At 43.6% G+C, this 24,642-nt stretch overlaps 1 protein-coding gene and 1 long non-coding RNA gene across 3 annotated transcripts; one reads left to right on the plus strand and one right to left on the minus strand.

Annotated features, from left to right (window-relative positions):
* The first annotated feature begins 2,738 nt into the window (after positions 1-2,738).
* On the plus strand, positions 2,739-20,504 carry LOC116772294 (fatty acid synthase). Of its 2 annotated transcripts, none has more exons than XM_061522353.1 (21): positions 2,739-2,935; positions 7,864-8,067; positions 10,200-10,966; positions 11,036-11,266; positions 11,376-11,693; positions 11,773-12,079; positions 12,167-12,360; positions 12,740-12,968; positions 13,053-13,534; positions 13,964-14,911; positions 14,985-15,602; positions 15,706-15,915; positions 15,995-16,128; positions 16,215-16,635; positions 16,715-17,045; positions 17,654-17,974; positions 18,048-18,452; positions 18,539-18,882; positions 18,955-19,185; positions 19,273-19,437; positions 19,522-20,504. In XM_061522353.1, the coding sequence occupies exons 2-21, from the start codon at positions 7,905-7,907 to the stop codon at positions 19,873-19,875; spliced, it is 7,173 nt and encodes a 2,390-aa protein (XP_061378337.1). In that variant the 5' UTR covers positions 2,739-2,935; positions 7,864-7,904; the 3' UTR covers positions 19,876-20,504. The 2 variants fall into 2 exon arrangements, with proteins under 2 accessions (XP_061378337.1, XP_061378336.1); XM_061522352.1 differs by lacking the exon at positions 2,739-2,935 and adding an exon at positions 7,626-7,779.
* Positions 4,512-7,570, minus strand: LOC133319122 (uncharacterized). Its single transcript, XR_009752818.1, has 3 exons — positions 7,069-7,570; positions 6,753-6,845; positions 4,512-5,275 (listed from the first exon to the last, which is right to left on the minus strand). It is a non-coding gene; the product is annotated as an uncharacterized LOC133319122 (long non-coding RNA).
* Positions 20,505-24,642: the final 4,138 nt, after the last annotated feature.

Raw genomic sequence — 24,642 nt, forward strand, 5'->3', positions numbered from 1 at the left:
TATTTGTAAACATAAAAATTATTTAGTAAATATGAAAAACAATATTATTATTATTAGCTTTTTATTAGCTTCACATGTATGTTTTTATGTTTGTTTGTAACCGACTTCTTTGGGCGCGATTTTGACCCACTTTAAACGGCCAGATTTCGTTCAAACTTTGTAGATTTATCGAGGACCGATGACAATACACTAATTTGATAAAATTATTCCATTTTTCAATTTGCAAAATATGATTTTTGTTAATTTATATAATTTTCATCTATAGTCGATAAGGTAAGAAACTTGATTAAAATTAAAAAAAACAAGCTATTATAAATAAACCAAACTAAAAAGTAGAAAATAAATAATAGTTTAAAAAAACTAAAAAACACGCTTTTTATAGAAAACCGAAATAAAAAATAGAAAAAAAAATTTAATAAATTTAAATTAAGAAAATAGTGTTAAAAATTTCAATAAATATAAATTATTAATAGTGTGAATAAAAAAAAATTATTTTATTTAAAGAAAAGCGTGGGCTGCTTTTTAAGATATTATCGAAATGATAATCACTCTACTCATATCTGTCAATAAAATATTTATAACTATTGACACCATGCACCCCACGCTTTTTTTAAAATAAAATACATTTTTTTTTATTCACACTAATATTAATTTATATTTATTGAAATTTTTAACACTATTTTCTTGATTTAAATTTATTAAAATTTATTTTCTACTTTTTAGTTTTGTTTTCTATAAAAAGCGTGTATTGTATTTTTTTTATATTTATTAGTAGGTTAGATGGGTTGAGTAATACTCCTTATACGACGTTACCTACCTAGTATGTTTGACTCGTCTGCCCGTGATCACGGTGGCTGCTAAGTAACGGAAACGTCGGAACTCGGGAGTATATCGTTTTTAACAGTAATAAAATACGCATAGTAATCCGAAAATATTAATTTTATTGAGATGTTTGATTGTTAATATCCAGCAATTTAAATCGGTAAGCCTTAAATCGTATTTAGTCTATAGCTTTTCACATAAAAATAAGACGACAAACGAAACCTCTTACTATTCAATGGATTCACCGTGCGGGTGCTGAGTCCATCGCGTGGCAGGGAGAGGAGATTTAACAGTGCCTGGGACTTGCGACCCAGGTGTAGGTTTAAAGATAGGGGTATCTAACGCGCGTTAAACACTCACCTCACAGTCCAAGCTCCTCTCTTTAGCTAACCAAATTTGAGAAGAACCTACTAGGGCTGCCTTTGAAGTACGTTCTAGGAATAAATCGATGTTAGTTTTGGACAGGCCCAGGTTTTTTAGTAGGTAGTAGAGAGATTTAGCTGTTATACGTCTCGCCCCCACTTCTACCGCGTACAAGTTAACGACGAAACTATTTCTAGTGAGTTTTTCAGTGAGCTCGTAATACTTATTGACCATGATGGCATGGTCTTTGAGGATGTTGGTTACCCAACGAACCGTAAGCTCTATTAACACAACGAGCTTTAAAATTCGCAAATACAGAAATATGTCTGGTCTGGACGTTGACTCACAAATATCCTCTGGGATTTTATATTCTTTCTCATACGTACCCATCATTATAGTCCTGTCCGGACCCGCTAATGACAAGGAGTAAAAATTATCAATTTTGAATAAATCCTCCATCCCGTATTAAAAATAGAGTATGAAATGTTATGAAAACCAGAACTAGATAGAGTTAGTACTCAGATACATGCATTGTTTCCAGAACAGAGCGATACTAATAATATCTACTGATAAATATTTTCTTTATTTATACATGTTTAGTTCTTTTGTAAGTTTTTCCTTATTTCTTTTATTATTTCTAGCCTCTGACTTTAAGTGTTTGTAAATCCGAGTTAAATTTAACACATGCCGTTATAAATTTTAATAAAATTTAACATATTTTTATTTCATCATTTACAGAGAAGAATAAAACAGAAAACAAAAACAATAATAAAGAAAATTAATTAGCGGAAAGACGATCATTTGTACAATAAATCTGTAGATATAGTGAGGCACGGTGAACAATACGGTTTTGGATTATTTTGTTTTAGATAAGATCTCTTGAATGGAAATAATATAAAAAATATCTATCACCTCATCGATTCACTGTTCACACAGCATGTATAAGTTATCGCTACATAATAATGATAGTTACACGATCAATAGACTTTAAAACTTTCCACCTTCACAAGGTACGCCGTCAGTGGATGCTGTAATTATTTATATAATATGTTATAAGAACGATCAATGTCAAGGACGGCGTGCTCGCTCCGTGCCGGCGTCGTGTCCAGTGTCGGCTATCGATCTGACACAAGTCACAGCCGAACACGGTCGCGGCTCGTGCACGTGTTTCATATTATGTTGTAGCGACGAAGGAGAGACTTCGGGCTATTCTATAGACGCTCCTTCTCCTGTGACCTCCTAATCCCGAGACCGTCGAAGTCCGAGCGCTGTCTGCCGAGTGCTGACTGCTGACGACACTCGACACGACACGACGGCGAGGCGCGGGCCGCGGCGTGCACGGCGCGAGACGACGGCGGCGCGGGGTGAGAGGGCGAGGGGGTCGCGGCCCCGCCATTGGCCGCGTGCACGTGGCCTGATCTCGCACCATGGCAACGTGCCTCTCCCCGGGACCCGCACACCCCTCGCTTCATATTCGCCGAGGAATCGTCTCCTGACTCACAGTCGCGCTGTACTCTCGCGCCGTCCGGTCGTGTGATTCTGTTTCTACCGTTTCGTTATAGAGATCGAGGCGCGAGGGCCGGTCGATACACAGGAATCCTTACAGCGCATACGATACAACAGCCAGAGACATCATTCATACTGTGAACACTGAATAGTGACATCCCTCCACGACTCATATGAACAAACACAAACAATCCCCTCTGGATTGAAGACCTGACTTCGGAAGCTTCGCCGTTTTTGTTTTTTAGTAAGTGCAGACTTTGATAACGAGATTGAGCCCTGAAAAATACGTTTGTTTTTTAGGCTATTCTGTATATTTATTAAGGAGCTTCTTTTTTTAAGATTCTGTAATAATACTTAGACATTATAATAATTGGTTATAAACAATAATTCTATGGTCATTTATGAAGAGTCGTTACGCACTAGAGACACTTGTATTATATTGTTTCATCTCTGTGTACATTGTCCATCATCAGTAACTCCTCTAACTATAGCTGAATATTCTGATAAAACTGTTTCAAGAAGTATGTAGTTGAATATAAAAAAAAAAAATTGTTTTTTTTTTTGTGATTTTCGTTTCATTTTCGATTGTCTTCGTAAATTAGATTCCATATTCCGAGGTTGCGTCCGCAATGTTTTTTAATATTAACGTTCCGATTCCGCTGTCCATAATTAAAAGCAATTTATTTTAAAAATTATCATAGTGTAGGTATATATTTTCAAAGACGAAAAGAAACTTTCGGTTTTTGCTACAACAAGAACACTCATCATGTACTTAATAAAACTTAAACGAAATGTTTGTGCGAAACGAAGGCAACTTAATGCACAGGCTTTAAAAGAATAATTATTATTGATAACGGTGCTCTATAACAATTATAATATTATCGGTGTGTCTTATACCGACAGAGCATCGCTTTGTATTATAGGATGATAATGTTTCAATTTGACAATCAAATAAACTGCGAATTATTTTTAAACAAGTACGCCACTATTGTGTTGATATTACGTCATTGCAAAGTTTGTAAAAACATTGGTAATTAATATTTGTATAGTTCGTATAAGAAACGCAAACTACCGTGTTTGCTGGTCAGTACTATAAGGCCGGTGGCCGCGCGCAGGGAACGATCAGACTACGTGACGTCACCGAGCAGCTGACTACATGGAGTCGTGGTTATATTAGGTAGATATAACATATTAGAAGCGGACAGTTTCACAATAACAAAACAATAGCGCTTCCTTTTGAGAGTAACCGTCTATTATATTCACAGGTAGGATTTGAAAGATTTGTCCTGTCCTTTGACATAATTTTTCTTTTAAGAGTCGTGAAAATCACACATTTCTAAGGGCTATAACCAGAACTTAGCGATGTTTTGGTTTTTAAAGAAAATAATAGTAATTGCAAATTCTTCTAAACAACAATTTAAAAATTATGCGACAAGACTTTAATGTTTGTTGTCAACTTTTTGAATTATTCGACAAGTTACGATTACTTTTCGTTTTTATTGTCTATGTTAACTGATGGTAGTATCCCATTTTATATTCAATATCTAAATCAAATAGTAAAGTGAACATCTCCTAACTAAACACGGACAGTTTCCACAAATGCTCCCACATCAACGTCGCCGTGTTAAGTCCGACGGTTGTCGTGACTTGTGAAGGTTGACTGACTGACAGACTGACATGCTAGTGAGAGCATCGCCTCCAGAGAAACCACACACGGGTCCAGCAGCCTTCGCTGCACGTCGAGCTGGTTGAACACTGATTGATTCAGATATCATTTTAGTCGCCCTAACGTCGGCTACCATTATAACTCATAACAAACTTTATTAGCAATTCTATCATGAAGATAAAAACAGCAATAGTATTGAAGTTCTCGAAGCTGCTCGCTCTGAGAGCGGTCACGAACATTCACATTACCGCGCAGTAGATAGGCTCGCGTCCGCCTCGCGCCGACCGCCGCCCTGTGCGAGCTCCTCTTGTATTGTAACCTTCGCTGAAGTAAACACTTGGTGTTTGTCAATAGTTTTATTTATATATTTATCGGTTAACATGATTAGCCATTTCACATCCGGGTCCCGTTTAATAATAATAACAAAACACTCAGCGGCATTTACTTTGGGTCGCTTAATATATTTATAAATAAGTTAAGGTGTTACATAATATAATAGAAAAAATGCATAATAAACCTTTTAAATTAAGAACAGATAAATCGCATAAGAGAAGATTAACAACTTCTATCGATTTCATAATTTTGAAATAAAAATATAAAAATTAATTGCATTATTCTTGATTAATTGTTTGAACGTGATCTGCCTTCATAGTCCTTGAGACTCCAGTAGCACCACTTTCCTCGGTCCTCAGGGGACTGGAGCAGTGTCAATATATCTTTGGATCTTCTATATATCTACCTGCAGTCCGCAGTACGTTTCATCATATCTTCGGTCATCCGTTTTTATCAGCTTTCCCGCGTCACAGCAAACTGGAGTCTGATCCATGCTGGACATCATTATATTAAGTATGTGTGCTAGCACGCGGCGAGGCGGTGGAGACGGTGAAGTGACGCTAGTGTCAACAAATTAACACTCCGCTATGAAATTATTAAACTTCGTTAAAATATAAACATTCTTTATTTTGTAGGTTGGTATCTCCGTTTATAATTCTTATATAATTGCGTCTTGTTTTTTAAAATCGTACACAAAAACGGTCTTCTTATGATATTTAAATAAAGTAAATGTATTCTTTTATATATGATGAGCACATGTCCAAAAAAAAAACAAATACTCTAATATTTGCTTTTAATACATTTTTTATATATAATTTTTTTTAGACTGTCGTAACTTTTTCGTTGGTAAATCACTTCCTACTGTTTAATAAATTATGCTTATTTCGCATAAAAATTAAAGTTTTTGTCAGTAATGAATATGTATATAATATTGTTTAAAGAAACCGGATTTCTTTGTAAAGTTATTTTTTTTTTTAATTATTTAATCTCCTTTTTTTTAGAAGTTTTAAGAAATATCTAAAAACACTGGCAAGGGTGTTGGTGGTGGCTGTCGCTTAAAGACATGGGAAAAATAGTAACTATCTCATAATCCAATAATTATCGTATACAAAAACAGTTAAAGCGCTATCCGTCCTTTGCTAGTTAAGTTACAACAATAAATAATTAGAACGTGAATGGAAGTTTTTTAAAGCACTAACTCAGTCCTCAGACAAGTCTTGATGTGCTCGTTATGTTTGCTTTACGTTATGTTTACTTTACTTTACTGTTAATAACTTTGTCATTTAAATAAGCATTCGTAATATATGTATTGAAAAATTCACTACTACTTCATGAATGTGAAATTCGATCTCTTCAAGAAGTTTCGGAAGTGAATACAAGATTTTTAATATTAAAACTTCTGTGAAGGACAACAGGGCAATAAAACCCTACCGTTGTCAAAAAATAATGAATAATAAGTGTGTTTGGTTTTTGTGTCTTTTGTTGCATTCGTTACTGTTTAAATATTACAACATGAACAAGGTACGAATCGATAAACGAATCGATTCTTGTCAACACACAATACTCGCAAGCGTCCCTTGTATTTATATTCATCATCTCTAAGAGTATTTGTTTCATCACTTACTTAATTATTTTTTAGTTATTATTTAGCGGTTACCACGATTAGATAAACCTAACACGATATGCGATGACGGGTATAGTTTTTATAATAACTTCTGATGTATAGATGACTTATTAAAATATTTAAGTTTTTTTCAATCAATACAGCAATAACTTCAAGGCATTGAGACATTGTTTACTTTGGGGCGAGTTGAGGGCCAGTTAGAGTGACTTGGTTATAACGAACCCGATCGAGAAGGTCTAGAAATCAGATCTAGAAGAAAACAAAATAGCGTATGTTACGAGGAGACATACTAACAGTAACAGTTTGTAGTGCAATGTCAGTTTGCTACAACACAATGAAAGCTTCAATTAATCCAGTATAAAATATGAATATAGTTTTCACCGGGCGTGAAAGGATTGCTACTTTAACCCGAATAATAACAAAGTGAGAGTTCTGTACCGTCCCCGGGTGTGCGAAGCGTTCACCCGCGGACATCAGTCTGCATCCGAGAGTATCATCCACGGGTTATGCTTGAAGTTCTATTGATTGCTTCTGTAACAATAACGATATTTTCCTAACAATATCCTCTATATTTTCCCTATTCGGATTTTCCATGAGACCTCGAAAAATAAATAATAATAATAATTATAATCATTTACATTACATGATTTACAGGAAACTTTTGGACAAACACAATTTCTTTAAATTTTAACATAATTAGTTCTTGAACAGCTTAGATTTATTTCTATTAATTCATTTTTAACATTGCAATTACGTAGTAGTTCCTATAAGTGTTGTCAATAAATGTAGTTTGACACGCATTGCTTCTCTCCGAGTGCCCCATCCGCCAGACCAACCACGCGTGTGATGGCCGGCGCTGGTGTGTCCGTCTGCCCCGTCGAGTCCCTGGGCCCTCGCCGTTGGTTTCTCTCTATAATTGGTATACAAAGCGATTCATTGTCCAAAGTAGTTCCATCCGACAATGATCTCCGACGCCAAGTTCTAATATCAATCACTTGCAAGTTGTAGGTATACACGTTTTATATCGAGATGTTGGCGATGTCCGAGTGATTTGCACATTAGGTGTCGCGATAAACATAATCATTAATCGAGAGGTCAAGCGATCAGCGAGCGTTCGACGTCGCAGTTATCTTTCGAAGGTCGAATCGGACGCGGCGGTTCTGGAAGTCTTGACACTGTGTAAGTCTAGAACATCGGAACCGCTCGTAACCTCGGCTCGGTAGATCTCGAGCTCGTAGACGAGCATTCGACCTTCCTCGTCCTTGCGGCGTGATAAGAAAACCTAGGTCCGATGGAAACGTGGGGCGGGTCGTGACCCCACTATCGCGCCCTTTTAACCGCACGTCGCTCGTTCGCAGCGTCACTTGACGCGAGCGGCTCGACATTCGCGCACCGTCCTCGCTCCTAACCGCACTCGGATCCCATCAGACTCCAGAACCGATCGACACTTAGGCCGTAACGACGGGTGAGAATGTCGGCCGGTTCGCATCTTCATCACGTCTCGTGCTTTATCTAAGGTCTTGATTGTGGAACTGTGTTTTGGTTTCAGATACCTCGAAGTCTGTGGATTGTCTCCAGCAGCCGCCCGCCATGCCGAGCGTCGTGAACGGCAGTCGCGGAGGGTCCGGCGAGGACATCGTGCTGACGGGTCTGTCGGGTCGTCTGCCGGAGTCCGACAACATCGAGGAGTTCGCTCGGCAGTTGTTCGACGGAGTGGACCTCGTCACCGCCGATGACAGGAGATGGACACCCGGTCAGTGTTTATAGAGATAAGAATCTGTCTTAAACGTCGCCCCAGCTCGTGAAGCTCCGCATTTCCACAGCCTGTGGTCGGAGAACGTTGTATTAAACATTTATCAATAGAAACCTTCCGAAGTATCCGTCGTTGTGTCGGGACTCGGGATGTGACCGTTGACACTAAACCCGACTCGCCGACTCTATTGTATATCAATTGTGCTGAGCCGATGTATTACGGTCATTTTTCAAGTTCTTTAAGGATTGTCAGACAACTCACGAGCATATTTTTTTTTGTTTAAAATATTTTTTCTTTCGTTTCTTAGCTTTACATAAAACATTTATTTAATAATTAATCTGGTTTTGATATTAGAAAAACGGCTTCAATATAAATCGGAGGTTCTGCATCAGATTAAGCTTTATGCAAATGTTTATGAACTTGTATAAAATATACTAAAAAATAAAATAAGAAACAGATAAATGAGTGTCAGCTGGTCAGTCAATGTATCCTGTAAAGACCTTCCTATTATTCGACAATAATAACACAACTCCTAATATCTTCGCCGCTTCAAGCTCTTGCATGAATTGATCGAGTAGTAAATTTCAGTTTCTCGTTATTTCTATAAGTATTTTAAGTTCCGTGTTAAGCGACCTCTGTTTTAATTAATATTCTTAGTTGTTCAGTTTTGTTAATGTCTTGTAGTTCTTAATGATGGAAATTATCATAAGTACGAACGTCGTGTGTTTGGTATGGTCGGTTACAGATCAAAATAGTATGACACACGTCATAAAACAGACAACAAACAGGCAAATGGTGGTTTACCTGTTAGTATCACGCCAACAACCGGAGAACCCGCTGACCATAAGAATCTCTCGTAATAACCCATAGTTACAGTGCGTTGCAAACGTAAACACTCATTATCCTTAATAGTTTCCTTCAGAGGCGAAGGAAAACTCTGATTGCTGTACTTCTAATTATCCTCATTGTTTTTCGTCCACGACAGCTCATCGCTGTGTTTCTTAAATGATATATACATGTAATTGTTAAAAGGATATCATTCAGTACGTCCGCACTAGACATGTTTCAAGCTTGAGAATAATTGGAAGTGGGAGAAAGCTATTAACATGTATATCAATATAAACATTAGTGTTGCCAGGAAGAGCCGCAGGTGGTTTAGATTCAATTATATTTATGTGTCATTAAAAGATCCAGCGTGCGCTTACTTATAAAATTTAAGAACCTGCGTTTCCTAATAGTTTTATAAGGGCAAATATAACAAATAATAATAAAAATTTGTAAATTATAAACATAGTATGAAACAGGAACTGAGGACAGTGAATATTGTTAATGTCTTTTTACTTTATAGTGCCATATCGTCGAATTTTTCAAAAAACGGTTTTTCAAAAAACAGCGAAGTCAAATCAGTAACCAAGTTTCTTGGATGCCCGTTTGATTAATATTGTATTAAAAATAACTGTACGGTTATATTAGTTATACTGTATACATACACGGAAGGTTGCCTTTAACGTAAAGTAAATAACGTGCAGTACTTTGGTTGATGTGGGGATGTTTCTCCATTCCTGTGATATCTTCTTCCGAAAACGAAATCGTCGGTTTCACAGTTCCACTGGCGGTGACGCCGGAGCGGTTGGCAGTTTGTAGTTATTATTATACGACGATTTGTAATATGGAAGTGCATGTTGCATAATACGGAAAATTGTAGTGACGTGAGGCGAGACCGAGCTCCCGCTTAAATATGTATGTCATGATAGACTTTTTATAATAAACATTGATTATCGCTTGTTTTGTCATCTTGAACACGGTTTTACTGATATTTAATTGCAAGTCGTAAAAACTATATATACATACATATAATAGTTTTGTCGCTGTCTATAAGTAACAAATTTTAAGGGTCGACTTGGCTTGAGACTGTTCAACATATATTCCAATAAATGCAATATTTAGTTTGAAAAGTTTGAATTTATTTTTGGTTTTTTATTATTATTAAAAGTATAAAGACCGTCTTGTCAGTCTCTGTCTGCGAATAAACCGTACTTAAAAAATATAAAATCCCAAAAATAATACAGATGACTAGAAAATGAAAAGGAAACACGACCTGTAGTGAGCTGAAGACGTCTGTTACGTTTCAGGATTACACGGGTTACCGGAGAGAAATGGTAAATTGAAAGATCTCGTACATTTCGATGCCACGTTCTTCGGAGTCCACGCGAAACAGGCGCACCTCATGGACCCGCAGCTGCGACTGCTGCTGGAGCTGACCCACGAGGTGATGGTGGACGCCGGCCTCAACCCCAGCGAGCTGCGCGGCTCGCGGACCGGCGTGTACGTGGGCGTGTCCAACTCAGAGACGGAGGAGCTGTGGACGGCCGACCCCGACAAGATCAACGGATACGCGCTCACCGGCTGCTGCCGCGCCATGTTCCCCAATCGCATCTCCTACACCTTCGACCTGAAGGGACCGTCGTTCGCGGTGGACACGGCCTGCTCCAGTTCTATGTTCGCTCTCGCCCAGGCCGTGAACGCGATGCGCGCGGGTCATTGTGACGCTGCGGTCGTGGCCGGCACTAACCTGTGCCTGAAACCGGCCAATTCTCTGAACTTCCACCGTCTCAGTATGCTGTCGCCGGAGGGTCGCTGTGCCGCTTTTGACGCGAGCGGTGTCGGCTACGTGCGTTCGGAGGCGGCAGTCGCTGTACTGCTTCAACGCCGGGGCGCCGCTCGCCGGGTGTACGCGACGGTCCGTGGAGCTCGCACCAACACAGACGGACACAAAGTTCAAGGCATCACATTCCCTTCGGGTGATATGCAGCGTTGTTTGGCACAGGAGACCTTCGCCGAGGCGGGACTCCGCCCTCAGGATGTGGTGTATGTTGAGGCTCACGGAACGGGGACTAAGGTACTGCATCAGAAGACATCGTAAATTTTTTTTAGAGTATTTTTAATTGTGTATGTGAATAAAACGTAGGTCGGCGACCCCCAAGAGGTGAATGCCATCGCGGAACTGTTCTGCAAGGATCGGAAGACACCGTTGTTGCTGGGGTCGGTGAAGTCCAACATGGGGCACTCGGAGCCGGCGTCGGGGCTCTGCTCCATCGCCAAGGTGATCGTGGCCATGGAGCGCGGTGTGCTGCCGGCTAACCTTCACTATTCGAATCCCAATCCAGACATTCCCGCTCTCAGCGACGGACGCATAAAGGTAATAGAGTCTATATGATCCATAAAGTTATAAAATGCCTCATCCCCTAGTCTCCGGTGAAACTAAGTCTGTGATATGAAGGAAATAATCGGGATATCGCCGATCCTAGGTCGTCGATCGCAACACGACTTGGGATGGCGGGTTGGTCGCCCTGAACTCGTTCGGATTCGGCGGGGCGAACGCTCATCTTATCCTGGAGTCTGAGCGCGGCGTGCGACCTTCAGCGGCGTCGTACTCCGTGCCTCGCCTGGTGGTGGCGTCGGGTCGCACGGAGGAAGCGGTGCGGGACCTCCTAGCGCTGGCTGCCGAACACCCGCGCGACGCCGAACTGCACGCTCTGATGGACGCTGTTCACGCTCACAACATTCCCGGACACGGCTACCGAGGTTTCCGCCTGCTCGCCGACCCGCCTATGGAGGAGATCACCGTGAGTGATTCTGCCTCGGTTTTTTCCTGTCGTGGATCCGGACGGTGTACCTACTGATATCTCGATATTACCGCTGCAGGAAACTGAGAGCGAGCCCCGGCCCGTGTGGTTCGTGTTCTCCGGTATGGGGTCGCAGTGGTCCGGTATGGCCCGGTCGCTGCTCCGCCTGCCGGTGTTCGCGAGCAGCGTGCAGCGCTCGGCGGCCGCCCTCAAACCTCACGGCGTCGATCTGGTCCACGTCATCTCGGAGGCGCCGGACGCAGCCTTCGACGACGTGATCATGTCTTTCGTTTCGATCGCTGCCGTCCAGGTGGCGCTGGTGGACGTGCTCCGAGCCGTCGGCATTAAACCTGACGGTATCGTCGGACACTCCGTAGGCGAAATAGGTAAGCTTCGAACGCTCACATAGAGGGAATGTGTTCAACCCGACGAGCGCCACGGTTCAAAGTGACATCGATGGTTGCGGTTCGAAGGTTGCGCGTATGCCGACGAGACGCTCACGGCGGAGCAGGCGGTGTTGGCGGCGTACTGGCGAGGACGCAGCATCGTCGACGCTAAGCTGGCTCCGGGCGCCATGGCTGCCGTGGGGCTGTCCTGGGAGCAGTGTGTGGAGCGCTGTCCGCCGGACATCGTGCCCGCCTGTCACAACGCGGCCGACAGTGTTACGGTCAGTCACAGATCACTTCGCACGACGCGGGATGTCAAATGGATATTTCGCTAGTTTTGCCCAAGATTTATTTTAGTTTTTATTCTTTGACATTTTTCAACAACAAAATTATACTTTAAAATGAATAGCATGATATAAAAATTACTAATATTACTATTTAAATGTAAACTTTATAGCAAATAATACTCGACATAAACACTGACATTATAAAACAAATAATAAATATCAATGTCTGAGAAATGATAGGACGGAATAATGAGGTCACATTTTCAGCTTGGTGTAACTCTGGGTACTAAGTTACTGTTGATTATGAAATGCTGGTGCTTTTATAGAATATATACATCTCGACTAGGATTGTAAGTGACCATATCACCTTCAGATTTCCGGTCCCGTGGAGTCCATCAAGAAGTTCGTGGCTACAATATCGGCGGAAGGCGTGTTCGCTCGCAAAGTGAACAGTTCCGGAGTGGCCTTCCACAGCAAATACATCGCAGCGGCCGCTCCCCTGCTGCGGCGCAGTCTCGAGCGCGTCATCCCCGACCCCAAGCCCCGCTCTTCTCGCTGGGTGTCCTCCTCGCTACCCAAAGATCAGTGGGGTTCGGACATCGGTGAGCAGACCGTTTCACATTTCCTTATGACCTCGGCGACGTCCGTATCATGAAACATTTATCAACATTTTTCAAATCGAACAGCGAAACTCAGCGACGCTTCTTATCACGTGAACAACCTGTTGTCTCCGGTGCGGTTTGCGGAGGCGATCCGCGAGGTCCCGGAGCGCGCCGTGCTGGTGGAGGTGGCGCCCCACGCTCTGCTACAGGCGGTCCTGAAGCGCGCTCGGCCGGCGCCGGTGGCCGCTCACGTGCCGCTCGTGCGCCGCGACGCTGCCGACGCTGCCACGCACCTGCTGTCGGCGTTGGGCCGACTGTTCGCGGCGGGAGCTCAGCCGCGGCCGGGCGTGCTGTACCCGCCCGTATCTTGGCCCGTGTCTCGCGGGACGCCGACTCTCGCTTCCCGCGTGAAGTGGGACCACTCCATCGAATGGGACGTGGCTCACTACGGCACCGCTCGCTCCGGCGAGAATGTCATAGAGTACGACCTCTCGAGACCCGACGATTCCTTCATTTCTGGACATAACATCGACGGAAGAATTCTCTTCCCGGCCACGGGATATCTGGTGAGTAGATCGTATAATATTGAACTCGGTGTAACTTCATTGTTCGTGATTATAGGAATGTAGTCCAATTGCAATAATAAGATGAGACTTAACTAGTCCTGATCTTTGCCTTGCGCTTGTATGCCTGGTCTTGTTCTTGATTTTATTTACAGTTGCCTATTAGACTATTGCTATTAATTAAATAAATTTGAGGATGTTGTCTCAGAGTAGCAACAATACTAACTTTTAACTGCAAGAGTCTCACAAGTTCTATCGTGTTATCACTCGTGTCTTGTCTGATCAGTCTTGTTCTTTTTCTTGCTAAATTTAGACGCACTGGTCTTAGTCTTGCGAAAATGCAAGAACAAGATTAAGACTGCAAAATGAAGTCTGATTATGTTCAACAATAGTTTATAGATTGTTTTATATGTAATTTTAAAATATTTATAGACGCTCGTCTGGAGAACGATGGCTAAACTACATAACAAAAAACCGGAAGAGACTCCCATAGTAATGGAAAATGTTCAATTCAAACGCGCGACTATAGTGTCGCGAGATGTCCCGGTGCGATTCCTCATCAATGTGCTGGAGGGCAGCGGCGAGTTTGAGGTGTGCGAGGGAGGCGGAGTGGCCGTCACTGGGCTCGTGAGGCTGGCACACGACCCTGCCGCCGAGCGCTTGGCCCTCGACGACTCCACCGACCTCCGAGAGCCAGAGCTGCTGCCTCTCGTCTCCGACGACGTCTACAAAGAGCTACGGCTGCGAGGATACAACTACGGCGGCATCTTCCGCGGCATCCTCGCGTCCGACCCGCGCGGTACGGCCGGCACTCTCGCTTGGAACGATAACTGGATCTCTTTCATGGATACGATGCTACAATTCGGCATAATCGGAGTAGACACCCGTGAATTGTACTTGCCTACGCGACTTCAGCGGGCTCTGATCGATCCGGCGGCACAGATGGCAGCCGTAGCAGCCGCCGGCAAAGGCGAGCTGCCCGTGCGCATGCGCCGCGACGTCGACACCATCTCTGCCGGCGGCATCGAGTTCCGCGGCGTGAAAACGAGCTTGGCGCCTCGCCGCGCCAACCAGCAACCGGCACCGAAACTTGAGAAGTATGTGTTTCTTCCCTACGACAATGCCACCGTCTCCACGGAAGACACGACTCGATCGAAGCGCGACGCACTTGCAGTGAGTCTTCAGCTGGTTTTAGAGAATGCCGGTGCTTTGCGCCTTAAAGTGATAGAGGCTGCACTGGAACGTCCCCCAGAGGCGTTACTGGCGCCATTGGCGTTGGCTATACTAGATGGAGAACCGATGGTGCGGGTGGAGGCCTCCCTCGCTGCCGGCGCCGCGTCCTCTTCTTACTCCGACGCTATGAAAACGCACGGAGTCAAGGTATCTGCTGGCGGCTTCTGTAAATGTTTCTTAAAATATTTGTCAATTCTTTAAAACGTACATTTTTTCTCAGGTCACTACGAAAGATGCACGGAACGGTCCTCCCGATGCGGACTGTCACCTTGTGCTGGCGTCTAATGCTATAATAAGACAAGGAAAGGGCGTCTTGGAGAACTTGGCCGGGGCGCTCGGGGATTCGGGCATGATTTTAATGGAAGAGGCGCAGGGCGCGCTAGACGACCCCGCCGTCAAAAAGGCTCTCGATGCGGCGGGACTGGTCGCCGCCGCCCGCCAGGTGGCGGCCAACTGCGAGTACCTACTTCTGCGACGCCGCATTCAGCTCCCATCCCAGCGCGTGGTACTGGAAGTCGACGAGGGCAACTCCTACGCCTGGGTAGACACGTTACGTGATACCATGAAGCGCGCCGAGAATGAAGATATGCGCGTTTACGTGTGGTCCCGAGCTCCATGCGCTGGGGTGATGGGTCTGGCCACTTGTCTTCGCGGTGAAGCGGGAGGCCGAGCATTACGCGTTTATCATTTGCCAGGTGTCAAAGAAAAGTTCGATCCTGAAGCGAAGGCCTTCGCTGCCCAGGTGAAGCTGGACCTCGCATTCAACGTGCTTCGCTCCGGTGTTTGGGGCTGCTACCGTCATCTGCTGCTCACGGACGTCGCTGACGCCCAGCTACAGGTACGTCGCAAAATTTTAAAAGACCGGTTTTATTTTTTTCAACTTAATCATAATATCATAATCGTTCCGATGGTTAATTTAACATCCACTATTTCTGGTGAAGGTTGAGCACGCGTACGTGAACACGTTGACGCGCGGGGACCTGGCGTCTCTGCGGTGGATAGAGAGTGATCTGCGCTTGTCTAGTGCACGCCCAGCTAACCCCCGACGTGACTTGTGTCGCGTGTACTACGCGCCACTCAACTTCCGAGATATTATGCTGGCCACAGGCAAGCTGCCCCCGGACGCTTTGCCTGGGAATCTAGCTGGACAGGTCCGTTCCTTCTCACCACAGGTTTTAGTGTGGTATTGGGATAATTGTATAATTTTTACGGATAATATTTGAATTCTAGGATTGTATTTTGGGATTGGAGTTCAGCGGCAGGTCATCCGACGGAAAACGAGTTATGGGTATACTGGCGGCGCGGGGACTGGCAACCACGGTCATGGCCGACAAGGATTTCATGTGGGAGGTGCCCGCTAAATGGTGACTTTTTAAATCACATCATATTAAGTGTCATGTCGACTGTCATTTTTGAGAGAAACGAACCGATCGCACGACTTTCGTCACAGGTCCATGGAAGAGGCGGCAACGGTGCCGGTAGCGTACGCCACTGCCTACTATGCTCTAGTGGTGAGAGGCCGCATGAAGCGTGGCGAATCAGTGTTGGTGCACGCGGGCTCGGGCGGAGTGGGACAGGCCGCTATAGCCATCGCCTTACACGCGGGCGTCACCGTCTTCACGACGGTCGGCACTCCTGACAAACGCAAGTTCCTGTTGGAACGTTTCCCAGCTTTACTCGACGAGAACATCGGCAATTCGCGCGACTGCTCATTCGAACAACTGGTGCAACGCCGCACTCGGGGTCGAGGCGTGGACCTCGTGCTCAACTCATTGGCCGGAGACAAATTGTTGGCCTCCGTGCGCTGTCTGGCTAACGGTGGCCGGTTCCTAGAGATCGGTAAACTAGATCTCTCCAACAATACCGCGCTGGTGACTAGTGACTTCAAAACTATACCGGATATTTAAAAAAATATTTTCAAAAAACTAATTCTGGCTCGCAACTTCGCAGGGTATGAGCATATTCCTCAAGAACACGACTTTCCACGGAATCCTCTTGGACGCTCTGTTCGACACGGCAGAGGAGAACGAGGAGAAACGAGCTGTGGTGCGCTGCGTGAGCGAAGGTCTGGCGGCGGGTGCGGTCCGGCCGCTGCCCGCGTGTGTGTACTCCGACCAACAACTGGAGCAGGCCTTCCGGTTCATGGCCACGGGCAAACACATCGGCAAGGTGCTTCTGCGAGTGCGCGAGGAGGAGGTTACCGGCGCGCGCCCCACCCCCAGGCTCGTCTCGGCCATACCTCGCACCTACATGCATCCCGCGAAAAGCTACGTCCTTGTCGGTATGTCTTAAGATTCTTATCCTCCGCTTTACAATTATTATACCTAATCCAGCCATAAGTTCTTTTACGAATGCATTATTTTTTTCCCTCATATCAAGTAATGTAGTATTATTAAACTTTATACCTATAAATTTATTAAAGTTTTATCAAAAAATATAAAATATTCTATTCGAAACAGCCACCTTTGGTTTCATATTGGCTTTTCAATGTTTGACTACGAGTCTATGGATCTAAGAACTGTTTTCATGGGATATTAGTAACGGTAACGATACTTACTTCAAATATATTTTAAGAGGTTCAATATGTCCGTGTCGGTTAAAGCAGGCCATGTCCTTAAAGACTCCCCAGAATTTGAAGTCTTAACCTGTGGGCTGGAGGCGACGGCTAGTCTCCAGATAGTTTTAGATCAATGCAATTCTGTTTTGTTTAATACCCCATTCCATTTTGTAACTTGATCAAGGACATGAAAAATATTTGTAATAATTGAAAAGTTGAAAAAAGAAGTTTTTATATAAAAGGTTTTTCTAACAGTTTATCGTATTAAAGTATTTATAGCCACATTGATTATGTATATTCTATATTATATATTTACGACTCATTTTCTATAGGTGGTCTCGGCGGCTTCGGCCTCGAGCTGGGTCAGTGGTTAGTTACTCGCGGGGCTACCGCCCTGGTGTTCAACTCACGTAGCGGGGTTCGCACGGGCTACCAGTCGTGGTGTGTTCGACGTTGGCGTGAGAAGGGCGTCAGAGTGGTCGTTTCCACCGCGGACACCAGCACGGCGGCAGGCGCTCGGGCGTTGCTGAAGGAAGCGGCTGCCGTGGCGCCTGTAGGCGGCGTTTTCAATCTAGCTGCTGTGTTAAGAGACGCTTTTCTAGAAAACCTCACACCCGACGACTTCAGAGCCGTCGCTAGACCGAAGATTGATAGTGAGTCTTACTTTTCTATGTGACGTCGACACGAACCCCTCGCTCGATTCTATTCCGTATTTTATTCTCTCAGGTACGTTGACCTTGGATGCGGCAACACGTGAGCTGTCCCCAGAGCTCGATTACTTCGTAGTTTTTTCGTCCGTATCGTGCGGTCGCGGGAACCCCGGTCAGAGCAACTACGGACTTGCGAACTCCGCCATGGAGCGCATCGTGGAGCAGCGACAGGCCGACGGGCTGCCGGGGCTGGCTGTGCAATGGGGAGCCATCGGCGAGGTGGGCCTGATCATGGAAATGGGCGGCGACGAGGTAGTGGTCGGCGGGACGCTGCCGCAGCGTATCGCGTCATGTATGGAGGCTCTGGGCGCTCTGCTGGCTCTGCCTCACGCCGTGGCCACGTCCATGGTGCTGGCCGACAAGCGACGCTCCGCCGCGGCCCCGCAAGCGGACCTCGCGCATGCGGTTGCCAACATTCTCGGTCGGTCTGCCGGGTCACCGGTCGCTCCCTAGATGTCGCTAGTGGTCTGCTGACCGTCTTGCTCATGTATTATTTTTATGTTTTAGGAATCAAGGATCCCAGTAAAGTATCAGATTCCGCTAATCTGGCGGAACTGGGTATGGATTCGTTGATGGGCGCCGAGATCAAACAGACATTGGAACGCGGGTATGATGTAGTTCTGGGAGTGCAGGAAATCCGCGGATTAACATTTGCGAAGTTGCGCGAGCTCGGCGGAGGCGCAGAGGCTGCAGAGGTCGCCGGAACTCCCGCGGCGGCGACACAGGACGTCGAACCTTCGGCTGGAGAACTGGTGCAATTCGGGACGGCCGGCGAGCTCATGCCAAAGCAAGTCGTCGTTAAGATGCCGAGCGCTGCGCCGGCGGACGCGACGGTGCTCCCGGTGTTTATGGTAAGTTACACGATCGCAAAATTCCTGAATCTCGATAGTACATATGATCACGTCAACGTTTCTGCTTGTTAGGTTCATCCCATAGAGGGTGTGGTGGAGATGTTGCGTGGGCTGGCCGCCGGAGTGCGCGCGCCCGTGTTCGGTCTCCAGTGCACGGCGGCCGCTCCTCTCACTGATATGGCGTCGCTGGCGCGTTTCTACGTCACGCACGTGCGCGCTCTTCAACCGCGGCCACCGTACACGCTGCTAGGCTACTCGTTCGGAGCCGGTGTCGCCTTCGAAATGGCGTTGCAGCTAGAGCAGGTCTCGGAAGGATTTGGTTTAAGCTCTTTTCTGTAGTACGTTTTTCATTAGTACCTATCGAATTAATTGGTGTTCTTATAATCTCAGGCCGGCTGCGAGACGAGATTGATCTTGGTAGACGGTTCTCCGGCATACGTCGCGACACACACGACACGTGGAAAGAAAAAACGTGCGACAAGAACCTCTCACACGGACGAAGCCGATGCGCTCGCATACTTTGTGCAACTCTTTAACGACGTGGACGCAGCCAAGGTGACGATTCCTACAAACGTCCAGGAAGAGATCCTATACTCGTCAATGAAGCCTATTCACTAATATGTAATTCTCGTGTCGTAGCTGTCGTCCGAACTGGAGCGTCTGGGCAGCTGGGAGGAGCGTCTGCAGCGCGTCACCTCGCTGGTGACGGGCTCGGCGGGAATGGACGCGGACTCGCTCGCCGCCGCCGCTTCGTCCTTCTATCGGAAGCTGGTGGTGGGCGACTCGTACCGCCCCAGCGGCAAGTTGAGTGCGCCCGTCACGCTGTTCACGGCCTCCGACAACTACGTGAAACTGTCCGACGACTACGGGCTGGGCGAAGTGTGCTCCGGGCCGCTCGCCACGCGCCGCCTGCCGGGCACGCACCGCTCTATACTGGCGGGAACCGCCGCGAAGGACATCGCCGACCATCTCTCTCGGACGCTGGCTCAGTGACCGCCTCGTCGTAGTCCACTAATAAGTTAACGAATACATCGAGCGCCGACGGTCCGCCCTGGCTGCCCGCGGGCGGGCGGTCGTCGCTCGATCATCTCATGCGTCGCGTTCATCAGCCGGGACCCGCACTACACTCGCCTCCCAGCACTCCTCGCGAGTGCGGACCGGCGCGACTTATTCACATAATGTTGTTTGTACATGACTATATTATAGTATGTTGCGACTTTGCACGTTCTCTCCGAACACCTTCGGGTATCCTCGACGAAATGTACATACGTTTATGTATAGGGTATATTGACTACGTCGATTCTATCACACAATGGATATATATATTTATATATATGTATGATAGTTGTAAGTGAAATGGCCTCTCTATTCTAACTCTGTTGGGTGTATAGTAGGATTTGTAATTATAAGATAAACTAGAGCTTGGCTCGCTACTTGTGATACGACATATTCCAGTCTCGAGCGCGGACCCGCGGGGTCGAGGGCGCGCTTGGCGACCTTTCGACCTTAGATATAAGTAGATGTAAGAGGTTAGTTACAGTGTGTGGCTGTTGTGGTTCATTATTTATTTATATTACAAAAATAGCGCAATTGCTTTGTGATTAAAAATACATTATTTTTTATATACTTGTTTTATTTAATAATACTATGAAACCTAGGGAAACTATGTTCTCATTTTCTAACTTTTCTCAATAAATTTCTTTACAATAATCGATCACTCAAAGGGATGTATTATTTCTTTATACACCTCGACTATCGATCGACTTCAGACTACTCACGAGATGTCTAAGGTCTCGTGAAAACACAAATCGGTTGTACTTATCTGTTGCCACTTCAATGAAAAACTATTTTAATACATTAAGAATAGAAACTAAGTTGTATTAAAAATAATCCATTATTTAATTAAAGAAATGCATACATACATAGTGATGTTCATCATGGTAATCAGTCTCAGATACTTGACATTTTAAAAATAAAGAAGATTCTAGAAAACTGTGTACTCTTCGATTTCACATACAGAGAGGCTCTTAATGACTTTAAACATAAACGAACTTTATTACAAAGTTTGTAATATTAATTATCTTTTACTTATAGTATATGTTTAAAGTATTAAAATAAATACCATGGTAATAATTTGAATGAATTTTCTTATTAATTTGAAATTAATTTATAAAATATGTAATATGTTACTTATTTTTTGAAACAACTGCATAAGTTATAGCTCTGAAAATTTTATTCTAATTAAAACGTTCTACAAACTACTTACCCACTTTAACATACAGATCACTGTTATTACGTTATTACTGACCTGAAAAAAGGGAAGCAACATTAAAAGGTTTGCTTCAATATTTGTCTATTATTTTAATAATAATTAGTGAAACGTGTTCTTGTGTACTTAATTTTTACACACAATCATAGAGCAGTGCAGGTGTGCTGTCCACAAATATGTGAATTCAATGCGCGGGAAATTCAAACTTCAATGAAAGAGAGCTACAGTTAGATACATGACATTGAAATAACAGAAGTTTGCAGTCGTGTGCTTATTATGAGAAATATAAATATTGAGTAATTTTATATAAAATTTTTATATTTTGTTCAAGTTCAAGTTTGCTTCGTAAGACTATACGCGAATCCTTCTCGCGAGCGCGAGGCACTTGTGTTTATTTACATTTGTGCGAAGTCCAAGTGAAACGCGGGAAACGCTCGGGAAGTGACGTGATGATCGGAACTAGCGACAAGCACTGAACACACCAAACGAACGTACAAAATATACACGCGCGTGTTAAATTTAGTTAATTCACTGCATTTACTTATATTAATGAAACCACTAACCTTACAATAGTGTTGTTGTTATAGTGTTTAAAGGTAGGTCATTTGAATAGGTGATATACCATAAAATGAGACGAAGAGACGAAACCTCTTAGCATTCCATGTATTCACCGAGCGGCTGCCGGGTCCATCGCGTTGCAAAGAGTGGAGCTTTAACAGTGCCTGGGATTGTTATATATATCTATATATTTTTCCGTATTCTGGTATTCATGAAAAAATAAATATTAAAGAAAACAAACATAGGTATTACGTCTACAAACATTATTCGGCGTCTCGCCGCCCCCGTCAACAGAATCGTTCTTTATAAGGGACGTAATTGTTTTACTAGTTTGAAATCTATGACGTTTATACGGCAAGTCCAGTAAGTCCGGCATTAAAATAAAGCAATGTAAAGGTAGCGATTAATTGACACTAGAAAACGGAAAACGTTGTTGTCTCATAATAAAAAACAGGCAAATTCTTTTAAATAAGACCACTCAAAAAGTTTACTCCCCATGTGTGGTTCAATTTGAGCATTCTCTTTTTAATATGTCATCCGAAACATGATTGCCAATATCAGTAGGAGGTGTCAGGTCGTGTTAGGGAGCTTACCACTTCTCCATCAGTCTATTCCGTCCTTCATCCAAGCTTCAATCCTCATATACGCCTTTATATAAACTTGGTCGTCGGTCGTCAGTCGTCAGTCCGCGCGCGACCCCTGCGGGGACTGCGCGTGTATTGGTCTGATCGCACACCTCGCGTTAGTGGATCGATATCTCGAGGAAGAATTCGATAAACGTAAGTTCATTAAAGGAAACGTCCATATCAAGATAACTCGTGTGTTTTTATGATATTCAAAAGAAGTGTTATACGAGATCATTACTCACTTCCATCATCAATATTCCTGACCGATCGGCATTTTATTACAGATTAAAATTAATATTTCTTTCCGGTCAGTAAATATCTAGAATCCGGTATAAACCACGTTCTACTCCCTGAATGTGAACATCAATATGTTGCTTACATTATTACTGGAATATTAACGTCTTGTTTTTGGAGATATTTTCCGAGTTTGAGATACGAGCGTGAAGGTTTTTTTTATTTTGTTAATTCTCAAAGACTTGAACTCATTGTAAGGCCCATAGTCAGTTACACCTATCCCAAATCTTCGGATCTCGCCTCGTTACACCACCTCTGTTTCAAAATCAGCAGTGCTAGAGTACTTGAGGTCTGCACGTGCATTGATAACTTCTTAAATTGTTGAGTGTATAGCTTCAGTTCCCTACTTACCAGCGTACGTCTACCGACATACATCGCGGGAGACGTTCACGTCGTACACTTTGTGATGTCGACAAAAGATAAATGTCTGAAACGAAAAAACAAGTAGGTATTATCCACTAAAATGAGAATTCTAAAAATGTATAGACGCCGTTGTTTGGTCGTAAAAAACATTACACTACTGATGATAGGGAAATAATAGATAGAAGGACTTAACGTGTGTACTTTAATAATAACTTATCATAAGTGACGAACACTTAATGAGATTGATTAGAAAAAATATCAATTCAAATCTTTATCTTCTTGCTAAGCGGAACTCATTAGTCGGCTTCCGATTAATTAATTTGGGTATTTTTTTCCTACAAGATGCTCATGCCAGGCCATCCCTATAAATAAAATAAACCAGATGAGCACAAGTTAAAGTATATATTTTATTAAGTTTCAACATGGGAATAGTTCCGATCTTTCAGAATCGTGTGAGCGGAGAAATGTAACCGGCGACACTCGAGAAAGGAGTATTGTTATGGGACTGGCTGTGGGTGCTTAGTCTTATTGTTAACTAATTGAACGTATTTCTATAGTTTAAGTTATTTAAAAAAATGTGATGCCAATTTTTTTAAATTATTTAGACCTATATATATCATTCTTTATTTTGTTTTATTTTGGAAAACACTTGTTTCGTTTTTAGTTTTCCAAACTCCATTTGCTTCCTCTCCAAATTAATCTCCAATTTAATCTCTTTACGTGTTTGTAAGTGGAGACATGAAACTTTGCTGACCGCTTTCTCAAAGAAACTTTGGGAACCACGGCGGCGCTATCATAGGGTAACAGCTCCTTGTAACTGATTAGCAAGGAAGAAACTTTCGGATAAGTGTCAATGCCGCGCCCTCGTTGACATGTTAGTGTCGAGGCTCTTTCCGTTCTAGACTGAAGGGCGCGTGGGGTATGGTACCCACAAAGTTCAAAAAATTTTCGGCCAACCATATAGTTGGGTTGCATTCCGTTTGATTGATTTAATTTCACAAAAATTTAAAAATAAATTGTGAGAGTGGGGTACACGGCATTTTTTTAATTTTATGGCGCCTTATATGTCACAGTCGAGATCAATTTTGTCCTGCATCTCGAACTCTCAATAACTTAACCTCATGGATTCTGTTGGGGAATAGGTTAAACTGATTGTTGTCTCCAAATATTCATAAAGGTCGTCAGATTCGGGTTTAGAATGTGTCGGGTTTATTCTATCGATGAAATAAGTCAAAATTTGAAAAACTGCACTATATAAGGTCTTTTAATATCTGTTTATAAGATCATCTCCTCGTGATATTCTGTAAATTTATTTGTCGGCTAAGAAATATTTTTATAAAAGTCTATATCATTTTGTTACATATTCATCATCCATCAGTCTGTTGACGATGTGTTGACGGACACAGCGCCATTGAAAGTCCAAACGGAAATCCTCGACATTCTCAATCATTCACAGAAACACTTTGAAGATTTTGAAAGAACCCGATACTAGTAAGCAAATAGTCTTTTATATAAAATCAATTTACCCGCTTTCTCTTAAATCCAAATCTAACATCCCTTTCCTACGATAGTCAATGAATATTTATTTATCGTAATTTGATCATCCCCGGAGGAGTGGTACACATTCATACATTGTTTAATCCTCTGATC

This window comes from Danaus plexippus, chromosome 12, assembly GCF_018135715.1.
Source record: "Danaus plexippus chromosome 12, MEX_DaPlex, whole genome shotgun sequence".
Taxonomy (NCBI): domain Eukaryota; kingdom Metazoa; phylum Arthropoda; class Insecta; order Lepidoptera; family Nymphalidae; genus Danaus; species Danaus plexippus.